Below are 21,132 nucleotides of genomic sequence, written 5' to 3'. Positions count from 1 at the left end.
ATATTATACTTGTCATGCTATACTTTTCTGGGTTTCTAAAATCTATATCAAGCAAAATTATTCACAACTTTTCTTTTATGTACAATAGCATAAAAATAAAAATTTCACAGGCTACCTAGTGAAACCTGTGGCACACCCTTCGAGAACCACTAATCTGTGGCTATTGTTGAGAAAAGAAGTAATATGGGCAAAGGGAAGAAAAAAAATGCACCCAAGTTTGGTAGACAGGACGAATTTTTAATACTTCTGAATAGTAATAACTAGAGAAAGAAGAGGTTTATCATAGCTAGAGTTAAAATAAATATTAAATAATTTGGTTATCTCATCAGCTCCAACAGGATCAATTATTATCTCTACACAGATGATTTTCAAATCTATTTGTCCAGCCTTTGTCTTTCTTGAGCTCTAACCTCGTACTAACAACCGCCTACTGGACATTTCAAGCTAATGTCTCATAGATATCACAAACTCAACATGTCTAAGACAGAATTCATTATCTCAAATCCCACCAATTCTCCTTATTTTCTGCTAAGGATACCACTATCCTTTTTGTCTTCCAGGTTTGCAATCTCAGTGACATCTGGTTTCTCACACTCATTCATCCGACATATTCCATCAGCTGCCAAATCTCTCTCCATAACATCTCGCAGACGCACCCCCTTTTCCTGGTTCACACAGCTACCACCCTACTTCAGGTGCTTATCATCTCTCAACTGATTCTTACTTGGTCTCTCTGCCTCAAGTCTCTTCCCATGTTGACCCGTTTTTCACATAGCCAAATTCACTCAATGAATTTCTTAAAGTCCAGGTCTGATCATGTCACCTCCCAACTGATCCTCCAGTAGCTCTCTTTTACTTTCAAAAACAAACATAAACTCTTATTTAGCACTTAAGGCTCTTCACAACCTAGTCTTCCTCATTTTCCAGGTTTCTCACACAATCAGTCCCCTTCACGCACTCTATGGTTCTACCCATACTGGCCCTAGTTGCTGTTCCTCACACGACACTCCAACCTTACAATTTCTCAATGCCTTTGCAATGACTCTCCTACAAGCCTGCAATGCTCTTCCTCCTCCCTCAACCTCTTGGAATCCCTGATTTTCTTCAAAACTTAGCTTAAACACCCCCTTCTGCAGGAGGCCTTTTCCTGATCAACTAAGCTGCTAGTGCCATCCCCTTAGAAGCTACCCTGTACCTCTTTTGTGTATACAAATTTATATGTATGTTGTTTCACTTAGTTAAACATAAGTTTTTTGATGTCAGGGGCGATTTCACTTTTATCTTGTATCTCCAGTGTTCAGCACACAGTAGGCACTTAATAAATGCTTAGAAAAGGAAGAAGCTGTCAAAGTTGTTTGTTTTTTTTTTTACTGAAAAGTGGTACTCTAAATTGCCTTTTTCCACTTGAAAAATGAAAATAAATTTTGAAACGAGTCAAGACTTTTTGGAGAAAAGGGGCTATACCAAAAGGACTTCTGTATAGCATCTGTGGAAACAGCATGATGATTCTACAATGTCTCACAATAATATAATGTAATTAAGTTACTACAGAGAAAATCAGTTAAATTTTTCTATCTTTGCTAACATTTATTTGCTAACATTATGTACATAAGTCATTTGTAGCAATCTACAACTAAGGAATTTTACAGAATTTTATAATTTTACAGAATTTCAAAGCCCTATTTAAGAATTTTTGGTTTTAAAGCCCTTGCTTCTGTGCTTAGTTTGTTCAGACAAACTGAGCACAAAATTTCTTGTAGCAATACAAAAATCCCCAACTTAAAACAACACTTAGAGTGTTACAAATAAATTCAGATTTTTAAACAATGAAATGTCAGGCCACTATTTCTTTTTGCAAGATACCAAAGAATTACAAACCATTTACATCAAGGAATAGTTGGGACATGCTGGTAATTTACAGCAAAACCATGAAATATGGATCAAGTACTAATTAATGCAATACGTTCTTTTTGCATTGTACGTGGCACCATTCAATCTCATCTACCATTTTGCACAAGCAACCCTTTTAGGCTTCTGATTTTTACTCTACAAAAATTCACTGCACAATACCAATATGGAGTAGCACTGTGTTTCAGAGCTTTAATTAAGGAACTCTAAGGTAAAATAAAAAAGACAATCAAATGCATAAATAGAACAGATAGAAGTTTAAGAAAATATTATAGAATTAGAGCCACATGTAAAAAAGAAAAATGAATAAACAAAGCATTTATAAAACACCTACCATGTGCAAAGCACTTTGCTAAACACAGGGGATACAAACAGAAAAGTAAGACAGACCCTGTTTTCAAGGAGCTCACATTCATTCTAATGAAGGAGACAACATATACAGAAGGTTTCAGTTGCAAGTCAGATGGTCCTTGAGACACAAGAAGTTAATGCCTCTTTTTAAAAATTATTTTATATCACTATTCCTAGAACACTTAGGGGAGCTTAGTTCAGGGTCATAAGCTGTTCCCATCAGGATCTGACAGTGGTAAAGTGGTGATTTGACTTGCCTGGCACCTGACCTGTTGCCTCCTATCTCTCCCAAGTTGCTTTGCTGAGCTAGCCTAGTAAGTATGGCAGTTGGTGGGAATGGCACACCCTTTCTCCAAAGGAGCCATCCCCAAAAGATGGCTATGAGAGCAAGGTTGGAAGCAGGAATGATGATCTGGGGGGGAACTGCCACTCCCCGGGCTCCTATATGATTTTGCCTATTGTTGGCATCAGTTCAACAGCTGTAGCTTTTTTAACAATTTCTCTCCTCACTGTGGGAGCTGGGCTGGAAGTAGGTCTGAAAGGTGACACTGCTATTCCCGAAGCACTTGGCTTCAGGGTCCTGGACTCTGAAAGGAGATGGTGGTCAAGGGTAGTGGTGGGCAGTTTGACTTGCCCGGCACCTGCTGCCTCCTGTTTCTTCCTCAGGGTGCCTTGCTGCTTCAGCTAGCTTCCTAGAGATCACAACTTTTTCACTCAATGGTTCAACCCAACAAACATTTACTCAGCAACTGCTATATGCACAGCACTGTGGATACCAAGCTGAAAATGTCTTCTATAAGTGATACTACCTAAAAATAGATAAATAAATACAAGCACAGAGAAAGCACTATCAAACTGGGGGAAATCAGAAAAGGCTTCAGATAGGAAGTTGCTAATGATAAAGACTGTAAGAGATAGAAGTGAGAAGGAGTACATTCCAGGCAGGCGGTATAGTCTATGTGCACTGACTAGGATGGAATGATGAGCTCAGAGAATAGCTGGTGGTCTAGTCTGGCTCAAATGTAGCCTTGGTGAAGTAATATGAAATAGTCTAGAAAGGTAGGCTGAAGCCACATACTAGAAAGTTTACAGTATCACACTAAAGAGTGTATATTTTATCCTAGAGACAATAGACACACTGAAGATTTTTGAGCAGGGAAGTGACAAAGTCAGAAGCCAGCAACAATCCTAGTTGACATGAACTCCTTGGTAACCCATTAACTATGTAACCAAATGATCAATTTTTGCCATTTAGCTCAGTAAAGCAGATCTGATGAAAGGTAAGATAAAACAGAACATTTCTGTAAGACAGTAAAAGGTAAAATGTATTATATTATGTATATATGTATTATATGTAAAAGCATCAAAAAATCCCTAAGTGATATGCCAGCTCCCACTTAGATGTTAGTGCACTTTCTACTAGTATTAACATTCTACTAGTTAAACAGAAATTTTTAAAATATGAATAATCATTATAAAAAACACGCTTGAAAAAAAGATTATCTTCATTCAAGTTAAGACTTACTGACTAATTAAGAGGAGATCAATTTCAGCAGGATCTATCAAATCAATGTAAGGAAGAGCATCCATTCCTTCTAAGCCAGGATGAATTCCACAATCCAACTGTGAAAGAATTAGGGAAAAAATTCATAAAAATATCTTTGTATAATGTATAGTACAAATATATCTACTGAAAAAAAATCTATTAAAGTTGACATTTATCATTAATCTGTCATGTTTAAGATGGACAAAATATAATGGTGACAGACTCCACTTACCTATTTAATATGATTGATTTCTCAAAATAAATTCAAAGCTAGCTGTCTGACACAGGATGTGTCAAAGGTGGACCTTGAACCTACTCTTCCCAAATGCCTCACTAATATCACAGCAAATGAACTCTCCCAAAGAGTCAGAGAATGATTTGGTAAAAACTTTCTTCGTGGACATTAGACATCAATCATGAATTTCTGATCTTATGTGAATGAGGATTTACCCATAAGCCATTAAAAAACAGTTAAGTCTAATCATGTTTCTCTTTAAGATGAAGCAGAATAAAGGAGCTAAGGCTTTGTTTCATGCATTCAAGGTAGTCACTATCTTTGTATCAATCTCCCAATTTTTCCGGGTTGGAGAGGAAGGTTAGCTTAGTCACATGGTCTGCCTTTAAATGTATTTTTTAAACTAAATATCTAGAATCCTGGTTGGAATCTTTGCACATAATTCCAACCCACAGCAGCAGAACTGACAACCTTTTTAGAATTTATTCTAACATCTCTCTCTCTCTTTTTTTTTTTTTGGCTAGACAGTGGGGTTAAATGACTTGCCTAGGGTCACACAGCTATTAAGTGTCAAGTGTCTGAGGCCAGATTTGACTGCAGGGCCGGTACTCTAACCACTACACCAACTAGCTGCCCCTGGAATTTATTCTAAAAAGACAATCAGTTGGCAGATCTAGGTGAACATAATTTATTGCATTTTTGAGTAGCATGTTCCTAAAAGTGTATTATGTTAATGCTTTTACAAAAAACAAAGATGATTGTTTTAGATAGTAACAGATTTATACTACATATGTGTGTATGTGTGTGTATATATACATATATATTTGCAGTGGTTACCATTATTTTTCTTCCTTTGAACTCCAGAATAATACATGATCTTCCTACTTCTTGTCCAGCCCCACTGTAAAAAATAACAACAAAAGAAATGAACATTAATATCTGTGCAAATGTATAAGGCAAAACTTTAATAACAGCACAAAGCTAGGCTAATAAATCAATCTATGCTTTCCCCTCTTTTAAAAACAAAACATATTCTGAGGAGTTCTTAGTGAGAACTCCTCCTTAGGAATCCTTAAGGGGAAAAAAAAATTATAAAATTATCAGAAAAGGGAACAATCTAGGTTCAGGAAGTGAATGTGTATGAGTTCAAATGCATGCGTTTAAATTTCTGAAGAGCTTATGTTATAGAGCTAGAGATCAAAAGTTAAATTTAAGTTTCTGAATGAAAATCTTGACAAAGTAATTTTAAAGTGTCCAAGTTACAGTGATCGTTTTTTTTTTTTTTTTTTTTCAGTTAAATAGATTGTGATATGTATAGATCCAGGAATATTTCAGCATTTTACAAAGAAATAAAATTTATCAACTAATACAAAACAGCAACTGGAATTTACCAAATAAGCTGAAATTAAAATATGACTGGAATGTCTCTTTTTTTCCTCTGAAGTATTCAAATTTCTCCTCTTTGCTAGTATCTTTCTCAAAAATTATCTTGTTAAATTTATTATAAGTCATACTTTTAAACTCTTCTAAGTTGCTTCTGTGTGTGGCTACATTTGACTCATCCTTCAAAGTCCAGCTCAAGTCCCACTGCCCCCATTACGACTTACTTCTCCAAACTTTGTAGTTGATGTTGATCTCTCCCTTCTCTGAACTTCTACAGCATTTAATTGTCTGTACCACTTATTTTTACATTAGCTCTCATGAAGGCAAAAATTATGTCATTATTTTCTTTGTCACATGTTGCATAGCAGGGAGCACTTAATATCCTGGTTACATTTCCCTAATAATTAGTTTACTTTGAAGTGCTTTGATTAAAGAATACTGTTATTCTTTTCTACTAATACTTAAATATATTCCACAATCAGAGAGGCACAGTGGCATGATGGGAAAAAAAACTCCAACACAGTGGACTAGGAATCAAGAGATATTATTCTAGCCTTTGTTGTCACCTCTCACCACATGAGACCACTGACAAATTACTTCCATGTCTGTAAAATGAGTAGGTTGAACTAATTATCTCTGAGATATCTTGCAGTTCTAAAATACTATGATATGAAAGTGTGATTATTATAATTTACATAAGGAACACTAACCCAGTTACTTATTTACTAAACTATTTCCTCTATGCTTCAGCCAAATTGGACAAATCAGTTAAGCGCTGGGGCCTTGGTTTCCTCATCTGCAAAATGAGGGGGTTCGACTAGATGGCCTTTAAAGTTCCTTCCAGCTTTAAATCTATAATTCAATGATCCTGTAAATACTGTCTTATAAATGTGCTGCTTATCATAATCATACGACTCAGATCATTTCTTATTCCTGGAATATTCTCCCCACTTCATCTCTGGTTGAATTTCTAGACATATTTCAAAATCCAACTCAAATGCTATATACCTTGTGAAGCTGATCCTAATCCCCTCACTGGCTAATTAACAGAGACCTCAAATAGCCTTTGTGCTATGTCATACTGTTTTTTCTATATGGTATTATACATTAGTGTTACCTACGTTGGTGTCTCCTGCCCTTACTAGACTTGTAAGTTCTGTGAAGGTGAGGGCTCCCTCACTAAATTCTGAATCTCCTAACCCAGGAGAGCTATGTATGTGTGCCCTGGGCACTTTAGTCCTCTGAATATGAGAGCAGTTATTGTTTGTAATGACCCTTTTGTTAATCAGTTTCATGGGTATGTTTGTAGTATACCTTGGCATAATCAAAAACACTAGTCAGAGTTCAATTTTGGGCTTATTCACTGTGTGCAAATAAAAACTTTCTTAAGTTTCAGTTATTTCCTCTGAAACCAGAGAATAATAACATTTACTTGTCCCACAGTGATGTTGCTAGGAAGGAGCTCAATATAAACATGAGCCATTAGAATCACTGGGTCTCCCTAGGCTTCAGTCTCCTAGGGTTCTATATGTTCTATAGTCTATCCAGCTCTGGAACTCCCACTGTGCAACTCATTGGTTGAGTGCAAACTTACATGGTTCACTCTATCTAGCTAGTCCCAGACTTACTTTATATTCTACCCTGGCCATATTCTTGACAACTATGGGTGTCAATCAACAACATTCCTCTCATCAACTCAATGAATTCTCAATCCAAAAGACATCTTCCTGGCCACCAAAGCCACTCCCCTATATGGTGTTATTTGCCCCTATTAGAACATAAGCTCTTTGAGGTCAGGAACTGTCTCTGGCCCCAACTCCTTTTTTTAAAAATCCCCAGCACTTAGTACAGTGCTTGGCATACAGTAAGCATGTAATAAATGTTTTTTCATTCATTCTTCTGTATTTCACTTGGCTAGCTAAGCCCACAGTAAATAACTGACAAATAAATTTATACAAGGTATGTATGTATGCCCTGGGCACGTTAGTTATAAAGTTAATCTACTTAGAAGATTTCCAAATTTCCATCTCCACTACTAAGCTACTTCTCCAATCCATAATTTCTAGGGTCATCTGATATCCTTTTATTGCAATATGGCACAGTGAAAAAAGACCACCCAGGACTTGGAATCAACAGTGCTGGACTTGAATTCCTGTTGGGTGACTTATGTGTGGGACTTTGATCACGTCCCTTAATCTCTTTGGGTTTCAATTTCCTCATCTGAGAAAAAAAAAAAAAGACAAAAAAAATGAGGGGGCAGTATTAGGTGACTTCTTTGGTCATTTTCCAATTCCAGATCTGTGATCCTATGCATGTGACTTCTCCACTTCTTTAAACTTCAACTCCTTCCCTCCAGTCTCAAAATGTAATGAAGAAGCCTTTCTTTATTCCAAGACTAATCCCTCCACTTATGCTCTTCAGCTCATTCATTCCAGCCTTCTTACACCTAACAATTCCCCCCTCCCCTATACTCTTTGATCCAGTGACACTGGACTATTTTCTGTTCCTTGAACAAAACACATTATCTCCAGACTTGGAATTTTCACTGGCTATCCTTCATGCATGGAAATACTCTCCCTCTTTATCTCTCTTCCTTCAAGAACCAGCTAAACTCTCACCTTCTACAGGAAGCCTTTTCATCCTACCTTTTCCCTTCTTTATATTTTCCCTCCACATTTGAAATTGACTGCCATCAAAAATTGCCTGCTGAAATCTGTCCCTTTCGTCAAGGCCAAGTTTGGGCGTCACCAACCTATAATGATATCTGGCATTTATATAGGCCTATAGGGTTTGCAAAGCATTTTACAAATATCATCTCTTCTTATTCTCATAACACTGCGAGGTAGATGGTGCTATTACGATTCACATTTTAGAGATCAGGAAACTGAGGCAGAAAGAAGTTAACTGAAATGCCCAGGGTCATACAACTATTACCTGGGTGATGCTATATTTTAACTCAGGTCTTCCTGACTCTAGCTCTATCCTTGCCTTACTTTCCTCCTTCCAACTGGGTGGGATCTCACCCTCCTTCAATTTCTTCTGGTACTCTGTCTGGATATTTCCTTCCCACATACCATATTTTACGTAGCATTAGAGTTATGCATAGATACGCTTTATCTCTCCAAATTACACTGCAATTTCCCTATGGGCAGAGACAAAGTCTAGCACTATGGCTCACAAATAACAGACAACAAATAATTTCCTTCTGTTTACTTGTCTCTGTTCAAGTTACGGCCTCCCAACATAATGTAAGGTACTCCTCAATGCCTAGCAGAAACAATAAATTTTAGTTAGATGATAACTGCTTGCATGTTTACAAAAGTTCTTTCCATATAAATTTTTTCTCTGGATTCTCAAAAAGAAAAAGTCCCAATCCCAAAAACTAACGTTTTGAGATAGGTAAGGTTAGAATATGTCGACTTTACATAGAAGGAAAGCGGGACAGCCAGGTCGTGTAGTGGATAGAGTACTGGCCCTGGAGTCAGCAGTACCTAAATTCAAATACGGTCTTAGACACATAACACTCACTAGCTGTGTTACTCTGGGCAAGTCACTTAACCCCAATTGCCTCACTTAAAAAAAAACACAACACAACCATCAACTACATAGAAGGAAACTAAATTTCAGCAAACTTGGAGTTGCGAGGGGAAGAGGGTCGTTGGCTAACATTTCTTTTACTCGCTAGTTCATTCACTGAACAAACACATATTAAACGTCTCCTGTCTACAGCAAAGACAAGGTTAGGCAAGTCCTCCGAGAATTTTGCCTAGTAAGGGGACAGAGATCCCAACGAAGATGACAATAATACACAGTGATCTTGGGGCACCAAAGCGATGCAAAACTCGCGTGTCAAGTGAAGTTTGAGGGGAAAGGTCATATTCCTGAAGAAAGTGGCTTCTGAGCCAGATTTTGAGAAAGTGGTAGAGAGCAACAGGTGAATGGCGGAGGGGCGGTATTTAAAGCAAGCAGACAACAGCCTGAGCCCACAGACGCGGGTAGAACGAGGCCGGGTGGTCTCGCAGCCAGTGTGGGGGAGGCCGCCCCTCACGAGTCCCCGCGGCCTTCCCCGCGGCCTCGCCACCCGGGCTCGGCTGCGCGCAGTTTCTCCCTCCCCGGGCTCCTTACAGCGGTCGGATCAGTAGCTGGTCGCTCTCCTCGGCAGGAATCGCCGACATCTCTGGGGTCAGGGGAAGGGAAGAGGAAAGAGGGGATCCGACGAGCCACCACTACCCCCGCAAAGCAGCGAGAGAGGAGAGAAGCCCCTCAGCCCTCCTCTCAGAGCATTACGATCACCACTTCCGGCGTCTCTGAGGCGCTCGAGACCTTACTTCCGGTACGGGTCTGACCCAGGAGGTTTCGCGGCTTCCTTTCGAGCCCGGGAGCGCGGGGCGGGGCCAGCAGAGGCGTTCTGCGCCTGCGGGGTGGAAATGGTGACGGAATCCGGGCGGTGAGGTGAGAGGAAGGAAGGAAAAGGAAGGAAAAAAAAATGTGGAGTAGGAGTGGCCGCCTCCGGCTTCTCTGGTGTTGAAAGCAGTTTCTGTCGGGAACCTCCACTTTTCCCGGTGGCAGTGAGGTGAGGACCCTCTCCCCATTCCTTCCCGTTCCGCTTTTCTTCTCTGTTTCTCTGTTCGCCGCTTAGCGCGAGCCTTCGGTTTCCCGCGCCCAGCCCCGCAGCCACGTGCCAGCCTCCGTAGGGTTGGAGTCGTGACTCGGCGGCTTGTGTCAGGGTGGGGGGAGGGAAGTAGGCCTCCGGTTGCCATAGCGACCAGGGGCAAAGTTGGGGAGTGATGGAGGGGTGAGGAGAGTGGGGGCGTATGAGAATGGGTACCGCCCTTTTCTGTGAATCAGGGCGGTGGCCGCCTGATATAGAGCTGAGAGCGCCCTGAGAGCCAGCCAGCCAGCCTAATCCTCTTATTTTTACAGATAAGGAAACTGAGGTTTGGGGGAGAAAGCCGCCTCTCCCTGTGTAAGTAGCCAAGCTGGGATCGGAACCTAGGACCCGCGTGTCTTCCCCAATCCCCAGCGCATCCTCTGCTGGGGGAGTGAGGCAGGGTGTAGGGAGGCACTGTCCCGGGTGAGGAGGGGGTACCCGAGGGGAAGCGTCTGTACGCTGCATGAGAATAGGGGGCAAGGGTAGTAAAACATCGAGGAGACTCATTTTTAAGGTCTTATCTGGGATGTGAGGGTCAGCATTTAACAGTCGGTTTGTGGGGGAGGGGTTGTGGAACAGTGTGCATTACACATTCTGGTCTTCACAGTTGGGGCACCTGCACCGAGAACTTCATTTCACTCTCCTCCTCAGCCTGCGTGGACCAAGTGTGGCAGCCAGCAATCCTTCACAATCACTAATCCACCCCACCTTTTCCCACCCTCACTCCCCTGCCACCAGCTCATGGACGTAATGCTGAGCAAGAGAGGAGATATGAAGGCTCATTCACATCTACCTTAAAGACATCTCCTTCCCCGTTGGATTATATTTCTTTTCTAAATCCTATGTGTTGAAAGGTACCTTGGTATTGTCTAACAGAGACAGTTATTTCTATGCTGATTGTTGCTGTAAGTTGCTCTTCACTTGGTACTTGTGCTCTTCCTTTGGAATGAAGGCTCATTCCTATGGCTGGAAGGCAAACAAGCCTGAAGAGGAGAGGATTCTGGGAAGATGGTAGAATAAGGCAGGAAATTACCTGAGTCTCTTAAATTCCCCTACAATTTAAAATAAGGCCTCAAAGTGAACTTTGAGAGACAGAAATAATTAAAAGTTGAGATAAAGCAGTTGTCCACCTAAGACAACTTGGGAGGACATTAGGAGAGACCTTACCTCTGGAATATTGGTCTGGCCTGATTGAAGTGCCTTGGAATCAACAAACCACAACCCCCGAGGTCAGTCCTGTCCAGCAGGAGCTTCCTCTTAAGGAACTTTTGCCCTGTGGAAGACTATGTGGGGTGAGGGAGTTGGCCAACTTATTGGGGAAGATTGCTGACTCTGAACTAAGAGCTCTGATGCACTGACCAGGCAAAGTCCTGTACTATGGCAGTGAGCTAGAAGTGAGGGCAGTAGGAGAGTGGCCAGGACCCAGCTGGTTGCTGGCACCCATCAGAGAGTGGTGTCCCTGATTTTGGTTCCAGGGCAGAATGGTGTGTGGAAGTGGTGTGTGGTCATAGGGAAGATCTGGGTTCAAACTCAGAAGATAGTTAAGTTAAAACAGCTACTTCTGCTTCAGAGAAAAATGTAAAATGGTCACATGCCCAAAAAGAGTTCTTGGAAGAGCTTAGGAGGACTTTAAAAATCAAATAACAGAGGTTTAGGAATAATTAGGAAAAAAAATAAGAGTAATACAAGAAATTTTTGAGAAGTCAACCAATTGGAAAAAGAGAGCCAAAAATTTAAGGAAGAAATGGATGAGGGGAATCTAATGACATTATAAGGCAGCAAGAAATAATAAAACAGAATCAAAAGGATGAAAAAAAAATAGAGAATGTGAAACATCACATTAGAAAAACAACTGACCTGGAGAACACGTTGAGGAGAGTTGATATAAGAATTGTTGGATTACCTGAAAGTTAGGATTAAAAAAAAAAGAGTCTATACAATATACGTCAAGAAATTAGAGGATAAAATGGAAATGGAAAAAAATCTATCATCACCTGAAAGAGAGCCCAAGATGAAAACTCACAGAACATTATAGCTCAGTTTAGAAACGCCCAGGTCAAGGTGAAAATACTACAAGCAACTCGGAAAAACAATTTAAATACTGTGGAGCTACAGTTAGGATACATGAGATTTAGCAGCTTTTATGTAAAAAGACCAAAGGATATGGAACATTATATTCCAAAAAACAAAGGAGCTGGTCTTGCAACCAAGAATAACTTACCCAGCAAAGCTGAGTATAATCCTACATAGGAAAAAAAAAATGATATTTAATGAATTAAAGGACTTTCACATATTTGTGAGAAAAAGACTAGAACTGAATGGAAAATTTGACCTGTAAGAATCAGGTGAAACATAAAAAGGTGAACATTAGAGACCAATTATAAGGGACTTAATAAGGGCAAACTGTTTCTCTGTAACTTTTAAGATAGTTTGAAAGTCTTGATAGGTTGAAACTCTTTGAAAGAGTTGAGTATGATGAGATCATTAATAGGATCTTACTGAACCAGTCCCTAACCTGGGAGTGAGTAAACTGAAGGCCTGGGACAAAGTGCCAATAATCAAGTTGCAGTTTAATTAGTTTCGTTATGAGGAACAGATTGATAAATCTGGAATTCTGATCAGAATCCCACCTGGCTATAGTGAAGGCAGAGATTATATACATAAATCACAAGTAGAAAGAGGGGGGAGGTGAATTACAAACAATGATTTCCCAGGGCCTGAGTGGTTTCCCGACAATACAGGTGTTCTAAGCTCCTGTGGGAACAATGTTGGTCACGTCCTTGAGGGGCATTACTTGGTAGGTCATAGGACCGGAGTTTTGTGATAGGAACAAGTTCTACAATCTTTGATTCACTTCACTTAAGGTACCCAGGCACAAGAATGCAGGGATTGTGAGAATATTCTCAAGAGTTTGATAATTTCAAGCCGCATTGTAAGTTTCTGACTCACAAGCCAGAAGAGGCAATTCTGAAAAATCTAATCTATTAGTATATTCATTAAACATCATATCAATTAATATGAAAATCATAATTCCCTTCACAGGATGATCCTGAAAAAATAAAATTGGGTAAGGAGAGGTAAAATAATTATCTCATACAAATGAGGTTTGAATGGAAGAACTGCTGCAGTGGAGGCAGGAGGGGGTGGAGGGCTGGTAGTGCTAGATAGAACCTTATTCTTATCAGAACTGGGTTAAAGAGGGAATACCGTATACTTATAGAAGGTTATAAAAGTCTTTTTATAAAGAAATGGGAGAGAGAGAGGATAAGAAAAGGGAGGAATCGTAGAAGGGTGTGCAGATCAAGAAATAGGGTAAAGGGAGAGGGAAAGGAAGGGACTCTTAGAAGGCTGGGTAGATTAAGGAATAGGAGGATAGGGGAAGGATTCTTAGAAGAGGTGCAGCTCAGGGGGGCAGTGGTTAGAAGTAAATTGGACTGAGGGAAGGTAGGGTTAAAAAGAGGGAGAGAAGGATAAACAGTAAGAAAAATATGATGGAGGGAAATACACAACTCATAATTATAACTTTGAATGTGAATGGGATGAACTCGCCCATAAAATGGAAATGTATAGTAGAATGGATTAAAAACCAGAAGCCTACAATATGTTGCTTGCAAGAAACACATTTGAGAATGAAAAATACACAGTAAAAATAAAGGGTTAAAGTAAAATATATTATGCTTCAGCTGATAGAAAAAAATGCAGGGGTAGCTATCATGATCTCAAAGTTAAAGCTAAAATAGATTTCATTCAAAGAGGTAAACCAGAACTATATTATGATAAAAGGTACTATAGATAATTCAGTAATATCAGTACTAAACCTATATGCACCAAATGCTGTAGCATCCAGTTTTTTAAAGAAAAAGCTAAATGCATTACAGATGGAAATAGATAGCATAACTGTAATAGTGGGGGACTTCAGTCTTCCCTTCTCAGAACTAGATAAATATAACCAGAAAATGAATAAGGAAGAAGGCAAAGAGATGAATAGGATCATAGATAAGCTAGATATAATAGCTATCTGTAGAGAATTGAATGAGAATAGAAAGGAATGCGCTTTTTTCTCAGTGGTATATGATACTTTTGCAAAAATTACCATGTATCAGGCCATAAAACTTTATAGTTAAATGCAGAAAAATAATATTAAATGCATCTTTTTCAAATCATAATAAAATAAATATAAATTATATTTAATAAGGGACCATGGAAACATTAAAAATTATTTGGAAACTAAACAACCTAGTCTTAAAGAATGAGTGGGTTAAAGAACAAGTCATAGAAACAATAAATAATTTTGTTAACAATAATGAAACAACATACCAAAACCTACACAATATAGCAAAAGTAGTAATTGGGGGAAATTTATATCTCTAAATGCATATAACAATAAAATAGAGAAAGAACAGACCAGTGAATTAAATATGCAATTAAAAAAACTGGAAAAAGAACAAATTAGAAATCCCCAATTAAACACCAAATTGGAAATCCTAAAAAATAAAGGTGAGATTAATAAAATTGAATGTTGAGCAAACCATTGAATTGGGAAATAAAACTAGGAGTTGGTTTTATAAAAAGAAAATAGATAAATCATTAGTTAATATAATAAAAAAGAAAACCGTGTCACTAGTATCAAAAATGAGAAGGGTGAATACATCACTAATGAAGATGAAATCAAAGCAGTTATTAAGAATTATTTTGGAATAATGTGAAAACGTTTAATAGGAATATAGATTACATGCTGTCTTGGGGAGGGAGGTGAGGAGGGAGGGGAAGAAAATTTAAAACTCAAAAGCTTATGAAAGTGAATGTTGAAAACAAAATAAATTTAAAAAGAATACAAGAAAAAGTTTTTTTGCTGAATTTTATGCCAATAAATTTAGCAATGGAAGTGAAATGTAAGAATATTTACAAAAATATAATGCCTAGATTAACAAAAGAGGAAATAGAATATCTAAACAAACCTATTTTAGGAAAAAGAAGGACCATAAATGAGCTTTGTAAGAATAAAGCATCATGACCAGATGGATTTACAAGTGAATTCTACCAAACATTTAAAGATCAACCAATTCCAATATTAAATAAGTTATTTGGAATAACAGGCAGAGGAGTTCTAGCAAACTCCTTTTACGAAACAGATACAGTGCTGATATCTAAACCAGGAAGAGCCAAAATGGAAAAAGAAAATTACAGACCAATTTCTTTAATGAATATGAATGCAAAAATTCTAAATAATTCTAAATTAAAATATTAAAATTTAAAAATTCTAAATTAGCCAGATGGCTACAATAATATATCACAAAGATTATAAATCGTGATCAAATGGGATTCATACTGGGAATGCAGGGATGATTTAACATAAGGAAAACTATTAACGTAATTGATTATATCAAAAACAATAGTAACAAAAAGCATAATTATATCAATATTTGCAGAAAAAGCTTTTGACAAAATACAACATTCATTTCTATTAAAAACATTTGAAAGCATAGGTATAAATGGATTTTTTCCTTAAAATGATAAGAAGTATCTACCTAAAATCATCAGTAAGCGTTATTTATTTGTTTGTTTTGTTTGGTTTTTTTTGTCTTTTTTTTTTTTTTAGGCAGTTGGGGTTAAGTGACTTGCCCAGGGTCACACACCTAGTAAGTGTCAAGTGTTTGGTCTGAGGCTGGATTTGAACTCAGGTCCTCCTGACTTAAGGGCCGGTGCTCTATCCACTGTGTCACCTAGCTGCCCCCAATAAGCATTATTTGTAATGGGGATAAACCAGAAGCCTTTCCAGTAAGATAAGGAGTGAAACAAGGATGCCCATTATCACCAGTATTATTCAGTACTGTATTAGGGATGCTAGCAATAGCAATAAGAGGAGTAAAAGAAGTTGAAGGAATCAGAATGGGCAATGAAATAAAACTATCTCTCTTTACAGACTATGATAATATACTTGAAAATCCTAGAGATTCAACTAAAAAGTTAGCTGAAACAATTATTGATTTTACCAGAGTAGCAAGATATAAAATAAACCCACATAAATCATCAGAATTTCTATATGTCACCAACAGAAAACCCTGCAAGAAGAGATAGTAAGAGATACCCCACTTAAACAACATGTATTCAATGCAAATTAAAACCACTTTGAGATATCATCTCACACCTATCAGATTGGCTAAAATAATAGAAGGGGAAAGTGACAAATGTTAGAGAGGATGTGGAAGAACAGGAAAAAGTCCTTTAACCAAATTTTTGTAACCTTGGAGTATCTTGGAGTAAACAGTATAAAAACCTGGGAGTGTACCTGCCAAGACAAACCCAGAAACTATATGAATGTAAGCATGAAACAGTTTTTATACAAATAAAGTCAGATTTAAATAATTGGTTGTTTTTTTGTTTGTTTTTTAGGCAATTGGGGTTAAGTGACTTGCCCAGAGTCACACAACTGGTAAGAGTCAAGTGTTTGGTCTAGGGCTGGGTTTGAACTCAGGTCTTCCTGACTTCAGTGCCAGTGCTCTATCCACTACACCACCCATCTGCCCTGCAGATTTAAATAATTGGAGAAATATTAATTGCTCATGGGTGGACAGAACCAATATAATGAAAATGACAACTCTACTTGAATTAATCTCCTTATTCGATGCCATCCCAATTAAATTGCCAGAAAATTATTTTATCGAGCTATTAAAATATTATCAAAATTCGTTGGAAAGAACAGAAAGTCAAGAATATCAAAGGGATTAATGAAAGAAAAACATAAATGAAGGAGGTTTAGTGGTACCTGATCTTAAACTATATAATAAAGCAATAGTTATCAAAACTGGCTTGTACTAAGAAATAGAAAGGTGGATGAGTGGAACATATTAGACCTATAATAGTAGTAAATGATGATAGCAACCTTGTGTTTGACAAATGTAAAGATTTAAGCTTTTAGAATAAGAATTCACTATTTGGTTAAAAAATTACTGGGAAAACTGGAAAGCAGTCTGTTAAAAATTGGATACAGACCAACATCTTATGACATTTATCGAGATAAGGTGAAAATGGATACATGACCTCTAGGTTTAAAGGGAGATATCATAAGAAAATTAAAAGAACATGGAACATACCTATCAGACTTAATGGAAAGGAGAAGAATTTATGAATGAACAAGAAGGAGAGCATTTTGACAATGTGAATTGTATGATTTTGATTTTATTAAATTATAAAGGTTTTGTACAAGTAAAGCCAATGTAGTCAAGATTAGAAGGAAAGCAGAAAATTGGGGGGAAATTTTTATACACAATTTCTTGGATAAAGGCCTCATATATCACATATATAGAGAACTTGATCAAATTTTTAATACTGAGTCATTCTTCAATTGATAAATGGTCAAAGGATATGAACTGGCAGTTTTTTGATGAAGAAATCAAAACTACTTTATAGTCATAATGCCCTTAATCCCTATTGATTAGAGAAATGCAAATTAAAACAACTTTGAGATATCATCTCACACCTATCAGATTGGCTAAAATAATAGAAGGGGAAAGTGACAAATGTTAGAGAGGATGTGGAAGAACAGGGAAAAATCCTTTAACCAAATTTTTGTAACCTTGGAGTATCTTCCGTAGCCAATCAGTTGCCAAATCCTTTCACCCCTACAACATTTCTCATCTTTTCCCTTCCTTCTTCTTACGTGGCCACCACTGTAGTTAAAGGACTCATCACTTTTTATCTGGACTTTTGTAATAGTCAGCTATCATTTATGAAGGGACTAATATGTGCCTGGTACTTTATAAGCCCTGGGGATATAAAGAAACAGAAAACAAAACAGTCCCTGCTCTCCAGTAGCTAACAGTCTAATGAAGGAGACAGTGTGCAGAAGATGCAACTTTAGCTTAGATTTGAGGAAAACCAGGATAGCTAGGTGACAGAGAGGAGGAAAGTACAAACTACCATGTATAAACAACATATATTCAGGACAAATTGGGGGTAGTCACAAAGGGAGGACATTAAGATTAAGGAGGACTGGAAAATTCTTGCAGAAGATGCAACTTTAGCCTGCGGCTGTGCATGCCAAATGATTTCAGGTGGCCCAAGAAAAATGTGGATGTTTTCTACGTTTTTCACAGGCCGCTGAAATCCTTAGGCCAGCTGCAGGTTGTGCAGACCTGTACTAATTGGTCTCCTTTCCTCAAGTGTCTCCTCTGTCTAATCCTTCTTGAACTGAGCCAACAAAGTGATATTCCTAAAGGTCACCGTGTCATTGTACTTGAAAGCTTCTGTGGTGCTCTATTACTTCTAGGATAAAATAAAAACTCCTCTTTTGCATTTAAAGCCCTCTACATTTTGCTTTTAATGTACATCCAAGCAGAGTATATTCCTAGTATACCTGGTGTATATGTACTGAGTACACATATACCTGGTGCTCAGGTATTGTTTAAGTACGCAAATGCTGTTGAATCTTTATGAAATACCGGGCTCCTTCACTTTTAACACCAGCAGATATTTCAGTTGCCCTCTTATGTGAAAAGTACTATGCTAAGCAGTGGAGGAGATAAAAATATTAAATTAGAAACAGTTCCTGCCTTCATGGACCTTGTAGTCTGGTAGAGTGGTAGAATACACAACAAATGACCATCGTATTGTAGCTATTTGACAAAAGTTTAAATGTGTATACCACACCTAAACACAATGATGCAGTGTGATCGCCTGTATCTATTAATGAATATTTGTTCTATCTGTATTCCAACTTTGTCAGCTGACCTTTCATTCCATGGGAATAGATCTCTTTACAAATACGTTGTCTTTAACATGTTCCACTGCTCCTTGGTCTGCCATCTGTGTGTGTGTGTATGTGTGTGTGTGTGTTTAATTTCTTTTTAAATAAAGTAGTTTATCTGTGACTATAAAGACTCAGAAACCTAGTTGGAATCAGGAACCATAGTACAATCCAAAATAGCAGTATTCCTTTTGGACCATTTGGAATGAAAATTGCTAACATTTATTTTAATTAAATATTTTATTTCTGTACAGTTTCAGCCACAGTGAGTGTAAGAATTTGGATTTGTCCTGACTAGTTAGAGCTTCATGAAATGAAATCAGCTTTAGCTACAAGATAACTCGTATGTCTCAAGTCCTATTTTCTCATGAGGAAAAGCACTTCTCTACTACAGGTGAGTAGTCACAGTGTTTACCCAGGTAATCTTCATTTTGGTTAGTACTAAGGATACATTGGCGTGTCTTGAAGAATGTATTATTACTATGTGCTCTGTATTTAGTACCATTTTTATAAGGAGATCACAAACATTTCATGAATATCATTTCTTTCATCCTGATGCTATTTTGTTGAGTTAGGAGGAGAGAATAGTTTCTGGCAACCTGTATTTTGTTCCTGGAAGAACCCGAAGACAGAACAGCTTGTGAAAGACCATATAGTAAAATAAATAGGATCTTAAAGTTGCTAAGGCTGTTTTATAGTTCACTGACCATAAGGATTTTTAAGAGAAGACAAATGGTAGGATTTGTTTCTAAAACTAATTTTGTGATTAGATTTTACTCTTCAGCTAAATATCAATAAAGAGAATATTTTTTTCTTTGAGAGAAACTCTTCTGAATTTCCCTTTGATCGCTGGAGACCTCTGTGATCTTTCTTCCAGTAAATGGATTACATGGGACGGGCACCTTTGAGATTCCTTAGGAGAAGGATTTTTGTTGTCTTTGTTCAGTGGAATCCTCTACCCCTACACAAACAATAGGGATTTTGTCTTTCTTTCATACTTTTGAGGTGGCAGTTAAAGTCTCCCTGATACATACTAGAAGTGAGTGTGGGGTAAACATTGTCCTTTGACTGTAAGAGATTTTTAGCTGGAATGAGGTTTCCTACTGGCCACCTCTTATTCATTTCCTTACCCTTTATCTCTATCAGAAGAGTCATTTCTTCAAAATAACTGATTACATGCTTAGGCAACAGGAAGCCCTCGCTGCAAAGCAAGGGAACCTTAGATGTGTGTAAAATTACATTTTGTTCCATGATTTTATAGCAAGCAGATTGACATGCCCCCCTTTCTTATGAATTAACATATAAATGTAACTTATTAAGTACCATGAGTTCCTTTTAGCTAGAAAAAGTAATATATCATTGACTTAGCCTGAATTTCCTTATTTTAGAAAAATAAGACACCTTGACTTAGGGAATTGAGTCAAGCTAATTAGCTTTCCTTAAAAAAGTAGAATAGCTTCCAAGTTCTATGGTAATGAATTAATGTTTAGATGAGGGATGGGGAACCTGCCATCTCAAGGTCACCTGTGGCCTTGTAGGTCCTTGGGTGTGGCCTTTTGACTGAGTCCAAGTTTTACAGACTAAATCCTTTTAAGGGGATTTGTTCTGTGAAGTTTGGATTCAGCCAAAGGGCTGCAATTGAGGACCTAGAGGGCCACATATGGCCTTGAGGGCACAGGTTGCTCCTTCTCTCCCCCCTTTAGGTCTTTGAATTCCAAGTGAAAAGAATTAGAACCATAGATGCCAGAAAAAATTGTTTACTTTCCCATACATACACATCTGTTTGATTTACATTCATGAATAAACATTTTTTGGAAAAGTGGTTTAAATAAGCCACTTTTTCATTGATTTGGTTGTAACCAATTTTTGTTCTTCCAGGGGAGGTTATGGATCCAACTATGGTGAAAAATGTTTCGAAAAGGCAAAAAGCGACACAGTAGTAGCAGTTCCCAAAGTAGTGAAATCAGTACTAAGAGCAAGGTAAGGGGGGTGGAGTTTAGAATCAAGTCACCAGGCAGTCAGTTAATTTTTTTGTATTTATGACGAATAATCCACATAACATATTTATCATAGGCTCATTGCATGATATTTGTTAAGTGGTGTGAACACTTAATTTCGTAATTTTACGTATTGGATATAATTCCACTTTGGATGTTGTTCAATTCTGGATTTTCTCAAGTCATTGAAACCATTTAAATAAATCAGCTACAGTGTACAAATGGGTCCTTTGCAATGAGAGCTGAAAATTTTCAGATTCTCTCTCTTGGGGTCACTTCACCTCTCAGAGTACCTGGCACCTTTCTCAGATGCTA

General features: G+C 37.8%; 1 protein-coding gene and 1 long non-coding RNA gene across 5 annotated transcripts in view; one reads left to right on the top strand and one right to left on the bottom strand.

Annotated features, from left to right (window-relative positions):
* CPSF3 (cleavage and polyadenylation specific factor 3) overlaps positions 1-9,762 on the bottom strand; it is a 62,231-nt gene extending 52,469 nt beyond the window's left edge. The window contains exons 1-3 of the mRNA XM_027850439.1: positions 9,549-9,762; positions 4,878-4,941; positions 3,785-3,882 (exon numbers count right to left, since the gene is read on the bottom strand). Coding sequence (XP_027706240.1) covers positions 3,785-3,882; positions 4,878-4,941; positions 9,549-9,598 — 212 coding nt within the window. The 5' untranslated portion in view covers positions 9,599-9,762. The remainder of the gene's footprint in view (positions 1-3,784; positions 3,883-4,877; positions 4,942-9,548) is intronic.
* A 72-nt stretch (positions 9,763-9,834) lies between these two features.
* On the top strand, positions 9,835-20,794 carry LOC114034690. 4 transcript variants are annotated; one of them, XR_003568131.1, is made up of 6 exons: positions 9,835-9,996; positions 10,347-10,389; positions 10,813-10,928; positions 16,468-16,507; positions 19,075-19,214; positions 20,699-20,794. It is a non-coding gene; the product is annotated as an uncharacterized LOC114034690 (long non-coding RNA). The 4 variants fall into 4 exon arrangements; XR_003568130.1 differs by lacking the exon at positions 10,813-10,928; XR_003568128.1 differs by lacking the exons at positions 10,347-10,389; positions 10,813-10,928.
* Positions 20,795-21,132: the final 338 nt, after the last annotated feature.

Source organism: Vombatus ursinus, unplaced genomic scaffold (assembly GCF_900497805.2).
Source record: "Vombatus ursinus unplaced genomic scaffold, bare-nosed wombat genome assembly UNPS02009062.1, whole genome shotgun sequence".
Lineage (NCBI taxonomy): Eukaryota > Metazoa > Chordata > Mammalia > Diprotodontia > Vombatidae > Vombatus > Vombatus ursinus.
This window is presented reverse-complemented; position numbering and strand designations above follow the sequence as displayed.